This window comes from Montipora capricornis, chromosome 3, assembly GCF_036669925.1.
Source record: "Montipora capricornis isolate CH-2021 chromosome 3, ASM3666992v2, whole genome shotgun sequence".
In the NCBI taxonomy this organism is placed as follows: domain Eukaryota; kingdom Metazoa; phylum Cnidaria; class Anthozoa; order Scleractinia; family Acroporidae; genus Montipora; species Montipora capricornis.
The window spans coordinates 7,827,175-7,842,174 of NC_090885.1; the positions used below are offsets into that span (position 1 = coordinate 7,827,175).

General features: G+C 40.3%; 2 protein-coding genes across 2 annotated transcripts in view; one reads left to right on the forward strand and one right to left on the reverse strand.

The window, feature by feature from the left end:
* Nucleotides 1–14,530, forward strand: part of LOC138042066 (proline-serine-threonine phosphatase-interacting protein 2-like) — a 34,273-nt gene extending 19,743 nt beyond the window's left edge. The window contains exons 6-13 of the mRNA XM_068887808.1: nucleotides 1–13; nucleotides 467–562; nucleotides 1,485–1,530; nucleotides 2,887–2,966; nucleotides 9,921–10,019; nucleotides 11,111–11,207; nucleotides 12,040–12,234; nucleotides 13,347–14,530. The exon at nucleotides 1–13 is cut by the window's left edge and continues 50 nt beyond it. Coding sequence (XP_068743909.1) covers nucleotides 1–13; nucleotides 467–562; nucleotides 1,485–1,530; nucleotides 2,887–2,966; nucleotides 9,921–10,019; nucleotides 11,111–11,207; nucleotides 12,040–12,234; nucleotides 13,347–13,414 — 694 coding nt within the window. The 3' untranslated portion in view covers nucleotides 13,415–14,530. The remainder of the gene's footprint in view (nucleotides 14–466; nucleotides 563–1,484; nucleotides 1,531–2,886; nucleotides 2,967–9,920; nucleotides 10,020–11,110; nucleotides 11,208–12,039; nucleotides 12,235–13,346) is intronic.
* Nucleotides 12,245–15,000, reverse strand: part of LOC138042067 (uncharacterized) — a 16,773-nt gene continuing 14,017 nt past the window's right edge. Inside the window, exon 6 of the mRNA XM_068887809.1 lies at nucleotides 12,245–12,500. The gene's annotated coding sequence lies outside the window, so the exon portion shown is untranslated. The remainder of the gene's footprint in view (nucleotides 12,501–15,000) is intronic.

Consider the following 15,000-nt stretch of genomic DNA (forward strand, 5'->3'; position numbering starts at 1 on the left):
TAACAATGAAAGGGTAAGGAATTTTCAGATGGTATATTTAATATTAAGTTGTCTTCATAATGCCTGGTTAAAGCATTTGGTTGCTTTTGTTACTTCAAAAAAGAAAACTCATACACTGTACATGTCATTCTTGTATCATAAACTAGATTTACTTTTAACAGTTTAGGGTAACATGAACACTCTCTTGATAAAATGTGTATGACGTATTTAGAGTAATTATAGTTATCATTGAAGTACAGTAACACCGTTTTTTATTCGTGTTTGTCTCAAATCATGTCACCCATGGATCAACAGACTACTGTAACTTGTCGGAGGGCAATACGCCATAACATGATGAAAACGAGACACATTTTTGTTGTGTGAAATTGGTTACAGCATTATAATAATAACCCTTTATTTAATAACTGTACGGTTATCTTTTTAAAACGCAACAATTTTTGATTGATTGAAGTGCATGTATTCTTAGAACAAAACAACTTACGAACAGAAATGTCGTGAAGCTGATGCCGCCGAGGATGCACTGAGGAGGTCAGTCTCTCTTGCCAGCAAAGATGAAGACAAGGTTAGCTCAAAACTTTCCATTTTGCTTCTTAATACTTTTCAACTGTAATTATAGTGTACATGCCCTGCATGAACACTTTTCGGGATTGTTTAAAATCTCGTGTCACCTCAAGGTGGCTGTCAAACCAGTTTCAACAACTTCAACAACTGTATTACAAGGATTGTCTCCTCAACACTTTTTCACATAACGGCAATTTTTTGGTACCATTTGAAACACCGATTTCTGCTTAACAAAGTGCACTCATTATTGTAATGTAATACTTCACCAAGGCAACAGGAAGAAAGCACCCTCTATTTCTTTATGGAAACGCTTGTATCTCAAAAACGATCTTGGTGAGCCCCCTTGTTTATTGCTGGAAAGTGATCAGCAGTGATCAAACTCTTTTTTGCCTAGTTAACAAAAATTCTCTAGAGCTGATTCGGAGCAACCTCAAATATTCCAGTTGTGAAGATACAGTTGCTGAGAACCCGCTCCAGCGATTTTTTTAAACTCTGCAAAGAGTTTAAATTTCGCCACCTTATTACCTTTCAGCATTAAAACATGGGGTCACCGAGTTCGTTTTTGAGACAATTCAGCATAAAGAGTGTATTCACATGACGTCACGGCGGCCATGTTGGTGTCCCTAAACAAAGGAAAGATGACCATGTTGGTGTCCCGATCCAATCCTCCGGGAAGTGAGCTCTATTTTCATGCAAACGTTTTCTTTTGTTTCGGTGAAAAAAGTTAATGATCACGTGATTACCTAAGACCGGAACCGCAACCCAAAAGAGCGAAGAATTGAAACCGTAAAAACCGTATGTGTCAAAAAGTAATTTAAAAAACACAAACCCAACTTTTTCCGTGCAAGAATCGTTCGCAAACTATACAAATGTGTAAAACCGATCTTTTTCGGAGCTGGTATCTCTTTTTTGTCCTTTCACAGTTGAGAGCAAAACATGGAAGAGCGAAAACAGCGGTTGAACAAGCAGGTAAAAAGATAATGCTAATGGGGGATTGTTTAGCAAGGAGCCAAAAACCAGAATCATCTTCAGATAAGTTTGCTGAGTGGTCCAGTGGAATTGAGACGACTGGCTTCCTAGAAAAAATATGAATAGGCTCTTTGCGTTTGTTCATTTCGCTGCGAGCGAGCTCTTTATTTCGTGAATCCCGAGTGATGTCGCGGATTCCCCAATGTCGTGCACGAGCACACGCATGTCGCCCGCGCTTCCCAATCACTCGTGAACCCTGAAAAGGTAACCTGCGATCATGCTCTATTTTAGTTTTGCGTGGTACGTACCGTGGAGTTGGCGACACAAGAGAACATATTGGCGAAGCTAAGGTTACTGAAAAGGAGACCTTACTCGCGGGTTCCTGATCATTCATCAAGAGATTCTTTCCATGATGGTCGAATCTTTGCTGTGCTGCTCTAGTTAACTCCACTTAACCTCTAACAGTCCATCAACCTCGTTCCCAGGGCTTTTTACCCCTCGCCCCAAAGATAGGGAAAAGCCCTGGGAACGAGGTTGCCAGTCCATTGATTGTTCAGTCTTCATCCTCCCGCCTGCTTTAATCACGCAAAACGAGCTCAAAACCGTTTGGCTTGACTTAAGCAAAAAAATGGACTCATTATCATCGTCATTCGGCTGCGGATGAAGTGACCACAAGTTTCCTCCAGTCAGAACGGTCCTTTGCTATTACTGACAGTTCACCGGCGGGTTCAGTTTTCCCTCCGCATCCCCCAGAATACACTGGATGCAGTTCAGATACAAAGTTCGTTTCGCGGCATACCGAGTTGTTCTTGCCACGTGATGGAATTTTCATTACGTGCGCTTTATTATATGCCCGATGACGTTCAGTTAACTGAACTACCGTATTTTATCGGCTATAAGCCGAGCGATTTTTACACAAGTTTAGTCCGAATTGTCTTAAAATCCAAGGGCAAAAGGGGTACTCGGCTTATAGCCGAGAGCTTGACCCAAACTGAAAAATATATCGACTTTAAAAGAAAGATAAGTACACAAGTATTTGCATACAAGCCGAGTAAAACACAAAGACACAAAGGGTGAAGTGTTGGTCATAAACTTTTAATATGTGTTGGCTCCTAAAGGAGCCATTTGTTTCATGGTGTTCCAAAGCAGGAGGTCATCTTATGGTTCATCTTCGTCACTGTCAGCGTCAAATTCCTCCTCCATCTCTTCTTCTTCTTCTTCCTCACCATCAATTTCTGGCATATCTTCTTCGTAGACAGCGACATCTTCTGTACCATTAAGGGTCACTGACAGCAGTCTTTTTTACCCAAGCAAATCCGTTGCCAGTTTTGTTTATTTATTTGTTTGTTTTTGCAGACACAGCATATCAGAATTCGGTTCGCGTGCTTGAGGACGCACAAGTAGTTTGGGAAAAGGAGATGGAACAATGCTGTGATGTGAGTGGGATAACTGAAAGATAATAGTAAGCTAAAGAAACGGGAACATTAATGCCCCGGAGGCAATGTTGGTGTTTTGCTTGTTAAACCGTTTCCGCGGCCTAAAACGAGTTTGAAAACTTTTTTTCTGACGACCGAAGTATGAAATCTGCGGCATACTTTCTCAAATACAACCTCCAGTGTACCACTTGTAGAACTGATAAACTAACCGACCAGGAGTTCTTGTCGCTACCCGGTCACGGAGGTGGTATGTTCTTGCTGTCCTAACAGGGACTCTGCTTTCCAATAAACTAGTGCATCTTCCCGTTGTGACCTCCGCGGTGCCCGCGTTCTCGTTGCTTAAGCTCAAATAAAACTGATGCCGAAAACATTTCCCACATTTCACCTTTGCACCCTTGCTCACCATGTAGTCTCCAGTAGCTCAGTGGGTAGAGAATCCGACTGAATCATCAGATGGAGGGTCGTGGGTTCAAATCCCATCTGGAGTTCGGTTTTTTTCCAGCTTTCCATTTGATTCAAAAACTCATCATGCTGCTGAATTTCTAACATTATTCACTTAGTGAAGGAAAAGCTGCTAGGAAATGTTTATCTTTCATTTCCTTTCCTTTCCTTTCATTTCTTTTCATTACCTTTCCTTTCATTTCCTTTCCTCTTCTTGTGTGCTGGTGCCGTTCTTGGTCTTGGCCTTACGTAATTGATAATTGAGCTGCACATCTTGGGACTGACATTGATAAAAGCAGAAGAATTCTGAAAGCTGTACTGAGCTCTATTCGATAGCTGAAGGTTATGAATCGGGAGACTCTGTAGCTTTCGAGAGGCGGTCTGTGATTGGACGACGAACCAAGGAAAGGCGTTTAATAATTCCCTAGAGATTAAGAGTGCCTAGTTGAAAAAGTTATATTTCTTCGAGATTTTTGCGGCAAATTTATATTTCAACCAAGCACTCTTAATCCCTACGGAATTAATGGAAGCTTTTCATTTTATAAATTTATTCGTATATGTTGCCATGGTTTCTCCAATGGCAAAGCTCTCCTCCTGTAGATCACTAACAACCAATCATACCTTAATTCGCTCTGACAAATGTCTGACTCTCAAATTTTCAGCTGAAGAGTGCATGTCAGTAAAAATCAAACATTTTCGAACTTTCACGGCCACAGCTCAAAAATGGATTTTGCTCAAATTTTGTCCAGATGTAGCCTATTATGTCTCTAAATGCACTGTATAGTTTTTTAAGTCATGTGTATTTTTTTTTTTTTTTGGGAGAAAATGCAAATTTAAGAGTTCGTGTCGAAATCGCCATTTTCCCGCAAAAATTAACGTTTACTTTGCCGTCAAATTTCGCTACAAAAACCATTTGTATCAGCTCAAAACCTCCTAAAAGCTCTTCTGTGATATCTCTACATCCGGTTCACGCGATTTTTTCGAAATTTGAATCACGGCTTGCATCCGAAATAATTTCAAGTTCAAGACGCCTGGTTTTACTTGACTTAAGGTACCCCTGAAACCACATCGTTTTTCTACATGCGATAAAGCTCCAAATTTAACAATATTTGCATCGTTAACTCTCTAAGTGATAACCTTTCAAGTGACATAGAAATTTCTTTGGGCAAATGTATACGAGCCGCGTGACAGTTAATCAAATTCATCAAATTTGACCGCGCGCTGGCAACACGACCGTTGTTGACTGCCCGGTCACAAGTCAACAACGGTCGTGTTGCAAATTCAAATGGACCAATCAGGGTTGAGGCTGAAACCATCTTGCGGGTTTCCGTTGTAGACTGCCGGGTCGCAAGCCTCTGAGGAAAGCCGAAGAGGTGAATTTTCAGGCAAAGTTTTCGTTCTTCACGAGTCTTTCGGCCGCCGAAACACACGTATTTGGAGTGAAATTCGATCAGTATTTGAAAGAGAAAATGCTGTGAACCGCGCTGTTGGAGTACGACTTCGTTCACCTTATAATCAGTGTATAATTGGTTTAAAAAAAAACATACATGTCGGAGGCTATGTTATTGTTTCGCTTTTACAGACAAAACGTCAATATTTAGGGACAATTTCCAGGTGTGTTTTTTAAGACTTGTCAGATATGATTGACATGACTTTGAATGACCAAGCTTTATCCGTTTGAACCAATCGTAGCGTAGCGAATCTGTCGTAAAAAGAAGAAGAGTTTCCTTCTATTGTAGGTGTTCAGAGTAGCTCTTTGCACACCCGATGTAAACGAGTGAATGCTAAAAGGACGTTAAATTTTATAGTTCAACTCAGTCGACTTTATAGATTGAGGCTAAGTTTCGTTAGCCTTTGGTTTACCCCTAGTAAACGGGAAAAGGTTTATAAAATACGTACATACATACATTCATACATACATACATACATACATACATACATACATACATACATACATACATACATACATACATACATACATACATACATACGTACGTACGTACATACATACATACCAATGAGATGCTTTATCAACATGTCTCCGACGATGAGTTTTTTCGCTTCCGTAGTAATTTTAGCCTTTGCTCGAGTTTCACTGTATTCCGGATTCCAACCGTTTAAGCAAATCCGGTTCATGTAATCATAACGCCTTCAATTTCCATACCATAACAACAAACGGCTACAGATCGTCAGATTTAATATAAACTTTAAAAACTTGCCATCGCGGATATTGTATTCATTTCTTGCGACACTCCTATGCCATCACTTCTGTATAAAATGTTGTTGATGAAATTAACACCATCCGATTTTAACTCTAAACCTTGTACCTCCGGGCTCCGGCTCTTGTCCAGCTTATTACTAGAGTCGCACGATGATGAGGGCAGATTGTCATTGACTTATGTCAAACAGTCACGTGACCTCCTCGTTCTCCCGCCAGTTCTCAATCCCTACCTGTACACGCCTGCTTTAGTCTCCGGTTTCTCTTCTCCTTCGAACGCGTACGCCTGTCACGCAGGCTACCTTTTTCAGTTGCTTACTTATGTGGGAGTGACTCTGCTAAAAAGAGCTCCCTTCAAAGTTAACTGTTTTCAACTAACTGAGAATTTAAATTTGGAAATGAAAAAGAAAGAGCGAGTTTTTGATGTTTTTCTTTGAACCACTGGGTGCTTACCATTTAGCCAAAAAATCCGGAAATTTCGGTTTGAGGTCAAATGGAAAGGCAATTTTCCGGAAAATCTTTTCGGAAGTTGTGGACAACCTCCAGAGGTAGTCCTCTTTTCCCGTTTGGAATGGAATTCGAGAAATGCCTTTACCATTTCGCGAGAATCGTTCCGTTTCCAGGCCTATCTCACAAGACCGAGTAAACATGCGCGATGGAATGCGGAGTAGTAAAATGGTAAGAGCCATTCTCATCCGGTTGGTCATTAAATTCGGAAAATCGCTTATCTTTATGCAACGATCATTCCATCCGGATTATTTGGCTAAATGGTAAGCACTCACTTGTCTATCATGCGTCACGCTGAATTTTACAACTGTCACTGGTCGTCATTACAGCTGTAAAGTAGTCTGATCATGAATCACGGAAAACCCCTTTACCACTCTCAAAGTAAAGAAGGCTGCGTTAGTATAGCATTTTAAACAAATAGTGATGAATAAAACCTTGACAACTGATGCGTCAGTATAGAAATTGAGAGTAAGCAAGCACGCAATTCAGGTCTGGGTAAGACTCCTATGCTAATTTTCTCCGAAAGCAATTCGTGGGAAGGGTGGGTATGACTTTCCTACAACTCGATATGTCAAGTCAAACGTAACGCTGATTTATTCTTACAGCACTACTGGTCTGCTGTTATGTTCCTTCCGGCCAAAACTACTGGTTTATGGGTGGTGCGTCTTATACCGTACATCAACCAAACATTACTGGAGGTTCTGCCAGGTTAAATTCAAACAAGCCACATGGCATAAGAAGTCGTGACAGCACTGAAGGTGAAATCGCAACAAACAACATCCTTTCTTTAAATATCCGACAGCAACCGTCACAGCAACTTGAACCATTGACAAAACACCGACAGGAGACCTTTTAAAATTCAGACTAGCTGTATGCTAGTATTTCAATAACACACAATTCAGTGCCTTCTGATTTTCTGTAGCACGTACCACAAGCAACCCAGAAGCATCTCGTTTTCTCTTTTTTTCTTTTTTTTTTTTTTTTTTTTTTTTTACCGTGTCGGTAAAAGTCTTGCCTGTCACTCCCCTGGTAAGTGGTGTCTTTGTGTATAGAGCCTTCTGCGCGTATTTTCTTAGGATCAAGAGGGTAGTGGAACTGCGTAGATTTCTCTGGTGGACACAGTAGAATCATTAACTTAGCCTGCAATGGCGTCGAAAGTCATGCAACACGAATGTCGTTTTAGTGGATCCCTAAACAAAATATACCCTTATGGAGCTCAATAATGGAAAGTCAGTTGGATAAACTAGGCATGAATCTCGACGAGTACTGGACTATCGCCCGTCGAGACGTAATCAAAGTGAGCAGTATTTACCTGAAGTATATGGTAATTTGACACAATTGAGTTTCTTGTCTTCAAGCACGCAATGAAATAGGAAGAGGTTTTCGCCTCTAAGAGAAAATATGTTGTTTGTTTCAATAAAATTTTCGCTGGAAAAGGATTCTGTGGTATTTTCTGCCTTTGTGAATTATAATATCATGTTGTGTATTGAATTTTCGAGCTTAAGGTTGAAATGTGATATGGGAGAAGTTTTTTAGTATTGCTCTGTAAGCAGGAAGGGTTCACAGGCCTGTTGGAAGCGTGCTTGAGTTTCAACAAAATGAGCCCCAAAATCAGTGAAAACTTGTGACGCAGATAAATAATAAAGTAGCTGCTATTTCCAAAATGATGGAATTACCTGGTGATAAATAACGTCGTACGCGTCTTGGAGAGTAAATTTTGACTTTGCATAAACAAGAGTTGGGCGATTGTGATCTTTGTTTTGACTTCGCTCATTTCATTGTCAAACTTTATAACACTTGACAGAAAAAGAAACTTACAAAAACCCGGTATCTTGCCATCATTTGACACAGATGCTTCACTGGCTAAACATGCCGCGGTAACTTAATCACGGCGCCCGCTGAATTCCGGCCATGTCACTTTCGATTTTGCAATTTACTTGAACGTAGCAAAAATCTCCCAAAATGTTTGTCGCTGATCGTAACTTTTTATATTCTATATTCACGGTTCAAAATTAATGTTGTTTTCATGTCGTAAATATTTTATTCTCGATCGACCGTCCGGGAAACTTCCTTCTGCTCTTTCTGAAAACTGTGTATCAATAGTTATTTGCTTTTTCATCAATATTTGTTTTGCATAAAGCAAGCTAACAGAATCTGTACCTTGCTGAGTTCGCATTTGTTAGCGTTAATAGTATTTTCGGTCAGATGTTTCTGTTTTTTACGAGGAGTTTATTGTTTTGGTCTCCCATCCTAACACTAACCCCGCGAAACAGGGCTTGACTTCAGTGAAGTTTAGTATTACAAAGCTGTCAAGATGCTCAGAGGGCACACTTGTGGTGAAAAGAAGTTGTGAGGGAACTTGAAAATTATCAACATGACAGCCCAGAAGCCAATGTTTCTCGCTTCTCTTTCATTTGTTATTCTTCAGAGACTGGAATGCTGTATTTCAATACCACACAATTCAGTGCCTTCTGATTTTCTGTAGCACGTACCACAGGCAACCCAGTGTATGCTTCACAGAAGCATCTCGTTTTATTATATTTTTCGTTTTGTCGGAGGGCAGAATAAGACTTCCACTCGGCCACATAGTCAGTGGGACTTAGGATGTTTATTCGCCATAAAGCTGTTAAAACGTTAATGTACTAAAAAAAAATTATGAATATAGTCCGCTCTTTATTTACAACAAAATATATATTTTTTTGTGTCTTATTGAAACATATTAGGGCCGTTTATACGAGAGAAAATAAGCCGCGGCTAACTCTGGCCGCGGCTTACGTAAGCCGCGAAAGGAACTATTTATACGAGTATAAACTCCCCGGCCAGGATAAGCCGCGGCTTGAGAAAGCCGTGAACGTAGATTTTGTACCATTTATACGAGGTGTTCGCGGCTTACGTAAGCGGCGGCCAGAGTTAGCCGCGGCTTATTTTCTCTCGTAAAAACGGCCCTATTGAGTTTGTTGCTGAGCAGTCCCAAATTTCTATTTGGTCATATAGTCAGTGGCACTTAGAATCACGCAACTTATGATGATTACCGGTATTCGCCAAAAGCTGTTAAAACGTTAATGTACTTAAAATTTTATGAATATTCCACTCTTTATTTAGTACAAAGTATATTGCCTTTTTGTGTTATTTAAGCAGTTGATTCGAAGCGAGTATTGAATACATAAAAGGTCATTATGTCATCCATGGAATGTGTCGACGTTTCAACTTTCATTGGTAGGGAAATAACCACCATACTAAACATAGCCGTGGATAACGAATTCTTAAATTAAGTGACGCGTGTGACTACTTTGCTAGGCCTTTACTCGTGTAAAAAACCAATTAAATTTAATCGTGACTTTTAGGAAAGAAAGCTGTAAGTTGTTAAAAGTGTTATTATCGTATCGTTCATACCCATAGATATCCTGATGACAGTTCCAGATTAATTAAGACCATTACGTCATCGGAGATTCCTCGGAGATTTCACCTCGGCTATAAGTGATAGTGCAATAAGTTCGTGTGCAGTCGTTGTTGTCAGTTGTTGTGCTACAGATTGATCAGGTGATTTTGTGTCTATAGTCATAGTGAATCAACAAAGACTGCTTTGGAATGTGTACTACGTTGCGACTATAGTGGTAAGAAAACAGATAAATTTTCAAAGCGCGGTTTTAAGATCTGAAAGATCTTCTTGTTTACCTTAATTTACCCTAATTTACCTTAATTTGGAAGTGGCCTGCTAAAATTATTCAAAAATGTCATCCGAGTGTTAAATATGTATTTGTATAATCAGAGTGAATTACTTTTCACAGCTGTTTGAATCTCTGGAAAAAGAAAGGATTAAGGCTTTGCGTGATGCCTTTTGGAATTTCTCCGACATGACCTCGCTTAACTGCGTCGAGTTAGAAGAGGTGAGAAAAAAAGGCCCCGTTTAGGGCTCTACTTAAACTATCTATTATAAATGAGGTGCTCCTGTCGAACACACCTTGGTGCCCTTGAGTTTACATTTCCCCCGGCTCCTCCCTCCAGAGGCAGGAGGAAGGAGTTGAAAAAGAGAGATAGCAAAAAAACGCTTTGAATCAAAATGGTTTGTCTCAAAGTCGTCAGATTTGTGAATGTCTACCCAACTTTGATGTATAGCCTGTGATTTTGGCGCACTTTACCGACTCCTTCAATCGGCTTCGAATCTACTTATCCGGGACAGAACTGAAGGCGCGGGGGTGAAGGTGGCCCTGGTGTTTTGTTAGTTTTATGTTGCTTTGATAGACTCTGCATTCACTTTGTTATTAGAGGGACCCATAATTTTTCTTTCAAATGAAGGACGCGTGGAAGGACAATTACCGAGAAAGAGATTTCCCCCTCCCCCTTCAATTTATGAAATTTTCCTCGGTCCAGCTCTCGCGCCACTTAATCTTAAAGAGGGGATGAAAAAGCCTTGAACTGTGTGTGGTTGTATAAAATATTAATCTGTTTATTGCCATTAGGCAGATTGTCATTACATTTCGCCTAATAAAACTTATTGTGGGAAAAAAAAAATCCAAAACAAAACACAGTACGCAGGCTACTGAGGCTAAAGCGATTCAAGTAGAAGTCTTGTTTCATGAATAGAATTTCTATAGATTGCAGCTTTTTAATTTGGAAAAATATAGCACAGCTAATTGCTGGCAGGAAATTAGGATTTATATTAAGCGAAATGGATGTTGGAAAAAAACGGTAAAGTGTCGTGCAGCTGACCTTGTAGTTCTGTCGGTAGAGCAGCGGTGATCTAACCCGAAGGTCGTGGGTTCAATTCCCACCCTGGTCAGAGTTTTTCTCTGTCCTTGTGTGGGCCCATTTCCATCAGTAGTGCTAACGCTCACATGGTTCATATGGGGTGGAAACTTAGCACTTCACATTACACTCTAATTAGTTATGTCTGTTCAGATATAAGTGCTACGCGGCCAACGTTTGTAAAAACGTAACCTTCCTTGTTCGAATATTTTACTTTATATATTCCACACAGATTTGCGAGAAGATGAAAGGAAGCCTTGAACGGTGTGAAGTGGAGTCAGACATACGTCTTTTCATTACCATGAAACAGACTGGATCAGAGCGACCAGGTCAGTGCATGCACTTGGATGGTAAATAAACCTGATGAAGATATGCAGTGCCCTTCGAAATATTGGCTTTGTATAATACATTCTTCACTGTTATATCAGCCTTGTTCTTTTGTAGCCTTTTAAGCAATACCAAGGATTATGACTGGTTAACTAACTCGTGGGGCTGGATTGAGCGTTCGTTAACAGGGTCCATGTGCAAGGAAGCGTGCTTTAAGCCTGGTTTTCACTAGCGACGCAAGCAGAAGCACAACGCAAGTCTGCGATAGTTTTCTGGGCTTCATGGTTTTCCCCTTTTACCCAAAACCAACGTTTGATTTGATTGGATCTGTTGTAATTTCATGGGAAAAATCCGAGTGTTCCTTCGTAGGGTTCGAACTTACGACCTTCCGATTACTGGTTCGGATGCTCTACCACTGAGCTATGGGAGATTCGTGAGAGCTAGGACTCGGGAATATGCGGAAAAATCCGAGTGTTCCTTCGTAGGAGTCGAACCTACGACCTTCCGATTACTAGTTTGGATGCTCATCCACTGAGACTCGTAGGAGATCAAGGCCATTGATTAGGTTCAAGTGTAATTGTTGCTGTTATTGACATTATGAGAGAACGTTTGTACAAATGGCGTTGCGAGACAAACTGCACGAAAAATTGCACAGTGTAACAGCGCCTTGAATCAGGGGCACCCAACGAGAATATATATTTCAAAACCACTTAAACATACAGTTGTTAAACGTATTTTGGTATTTAAACGGTAGATGTAGGCATATTTTTATCCCCTAAAAATCTTTCATCTGTTCGGATTTCCTAGCTGAAAGTTTATATTGTTCGTCAACAGCTCGAGTAGAATACGAGGATTTTTATGCGACACAGTCGTCGCAAAACGTCTTATCCCCCAGCAGTGGGGTCAATATTGGTGGTCCAGTGGCGGGGTCATTCCTTCATTCCAAAGATACCTCAATTACGCTGCAACATAACAGCACTCTGAAACCGGCCAGGCCACAGAAACCAATACCAGATAGACCAAAAAAAGGTGGGAAAAAGTAACACGTAAATAAACCGAAAATGTCATTATTTGAACGTCTCTTTGATTGATCCAACCAGACCAATGTTTGCAAATGGAGCGAGCTGTTTGCAACTTACAATTGACAATGGCGCTAATCCACAAGTTACGCGAAGAATAGTGTTAAACGGCCTTGCATCTTTGCTTATAAAATCCCCTTTCCACTCACCTGTAGCATGCCGGAGCTATATATTTGTCCATAATTGTTTCGTTTCTTCTGTTTGTTCTTTTCCTGTCTTTTTTTAAAAAATAAATACCAAGTAACATATTTAGATATTCGTTACTTGAATACCATATTTTATTTTATTATATCTCTCAGATAGTACGCGCGCTGTGATTGGCTAAATTAGCGGGCCGTATTCTATAGTTATTAGAGAGCTTTAGAGTCTACGACGAGGACGAGAACGAGAACGAGTTTTGACTGCCCGTTTTTAGCGAAAATACTAAGGAAATTTATAACCCGAACGCTTAATCTTACTCTTTGTTAGCAGTATAGGTTGCTCAGTTATTCTTATTTCTGGTAACTGAGCCTTTTTGCTCATAAAAAAAGCCAAAACTACTACCGTGTTGTTGACTTGTTTTGAGTCGACGACATTTTTGCACAACCTCGTACTAAAATGACGACGGCATCACGTTTTTCCCGCCAAAATGACGCCGGTTTGCGCGCGCTCACTGTTGCCTTATGAGAAAATTTCGTACTCGTAATCGTTCTCGTTCTAGAATCTAAAGCTCTCTAGTATAGTACAGCCCGCTGTGCGGCTCGCTTATTTTAAAATTTCAATAAATCATTCCCTAGCAAGTTTTTCACGTCGTTTCTGTTACATAAACTTCTAAAACTGTTTGAATCTTACAAGCAACTATTTGAGACAGTCAAGAAGATTTAGTTTTTCGGATTTTAACACGGCAATCTTTGTGGCAGTTGAACCTTCCGCTTGGCTTCGACTAGTTTCCTTGCCCACAAGCGATTACAAACTTAATTGGACTCCACTCAGTCCTATTATCGTTATTAATCAGGTTTTTTCGATCGATTAGCGCCTTAAGTGGATTTCATTCATCAGTGACTTTTTCCAATTTGTTTTCAGCACCGGTGGACGAATCAATGGTCAAGACAAGCTCGGAACCAGCTCACCGCGGACAATCAAAGGAATAATACTGTCGAGCGTCGTTTGGTTACGAGGCGCAAAGTACGCTGATGAAGAACTCCATTTGCTACTCTACTGCAATTTGTAGTCGAACTTAGCTTACCGCATAACTTTGAAGCGAATAGTTTTTTATAACATAAAATGTATTACTTTAAATACACAAACCCCAAACATGAGCGATCCACGGCAAAATATGAGGATTCTACGAGCGATGAAAGTCTGTATATTTTGTCTTGAAAAATGGTCAGGATCCTGGGCTTCCAAATTGTCACCAAAATTTCAGCTGTGCCAGCGATACGCTCTCGCAGGTTTTCCAATCAACAAAGTGTCAAACATTTGGGGTGACCCTCTCAAGCGATATGGAGTTCAGTAGTAAAGCTTAGTTCCCACTGGCGACATAAGGATCATAAGCATAATCATAATCATAAACATAAACATAAGCTTCTTATGTTCTAGTGGGGACGGCCGCTCTAAAAACGTAAAGCTTTTCCTCGAAGCTGGCCGCCATCTTGAAAATGAACCGACCCGAAAGTACTGGTCCTAGACTTTAATTGGCCAAAACACAATGACCCCGTTGCGTCATTATGTTTCTCATTATGTCGTTATGATTTTCGCGTTCCCACTGCAAAGAAAAGCGACATAGTCATAGTCAAAGCCATAATCATAATCATAAGAAAATGGTCGATCATTTTCTTATGATATGATTATGTTTCTGGACGTTCCCACTAAGACAAGCGACATAACAGCGTTATGTTCGTGCTTATGATTATGATTATGATCCTTATGTCGCTAGTGGGAACTAGGCTTTATTAAGAGTTATCAAGAAGCTGTAAGTAAGGCATAAAAGACGTTCGGCCTCAGCCAAGGAGCCTAAGAGTTGGAGCCTCCATAAGCACTGTATCCTTGAGTCAACGTTTGCACGTATCTTTCCATTTTAGAACTAACCCTTCAGCACGAGACTCAGCTTTAATTTGCACAATTTGCAGACATTGATTTTTCTATTTTTGTTTGCCAATTACTTTATTCAGTCTGATTGACCATTCTGAATAGTACGTGCAGAGCGTAAGAACTTGTGGCGTTCTAAAAATAGAAAGATGCGCGCAAGGGTCGACTCATAGCGCTTCTATGAGAGTTGAGAGAGAGAGAGAGAGGGTGAAGGGGGGGGGGGGGGGCTGGGGAACAACCACCTACTCATGGATTCCTGCTCAGCCCCAAAACTAGGCGTTTTTATCCAAAAAAGGGTGTACTCCAGACAAAACATTTTTCACACTAAACGAAAGGCTTGTAATTTTAACTAATAACTATAGAGGAACGTTTCAAAATGGGTTGGTAGTAGTCGAAGTTAGTATTAGTTAGGTTTATTTTCTTTGCTGTAATCAAGAACCTATTTGTTGGAGTAAATGGAGAATTTTGTACCGTAGACTGAAGTACCCTCTCTTATTATAAGAAGGCAGTGAATGCAAGCAGATGTCTTGTACAGTTCGGTTGGAACAAATGCTGCATGAGTCAAAGGGGAAGAGTGAATGGAGTGCAATTGAATTTGTATATCATCCCGCCAGTTCTCGCTATGCAACTTAACTTTAACCCAGAAATT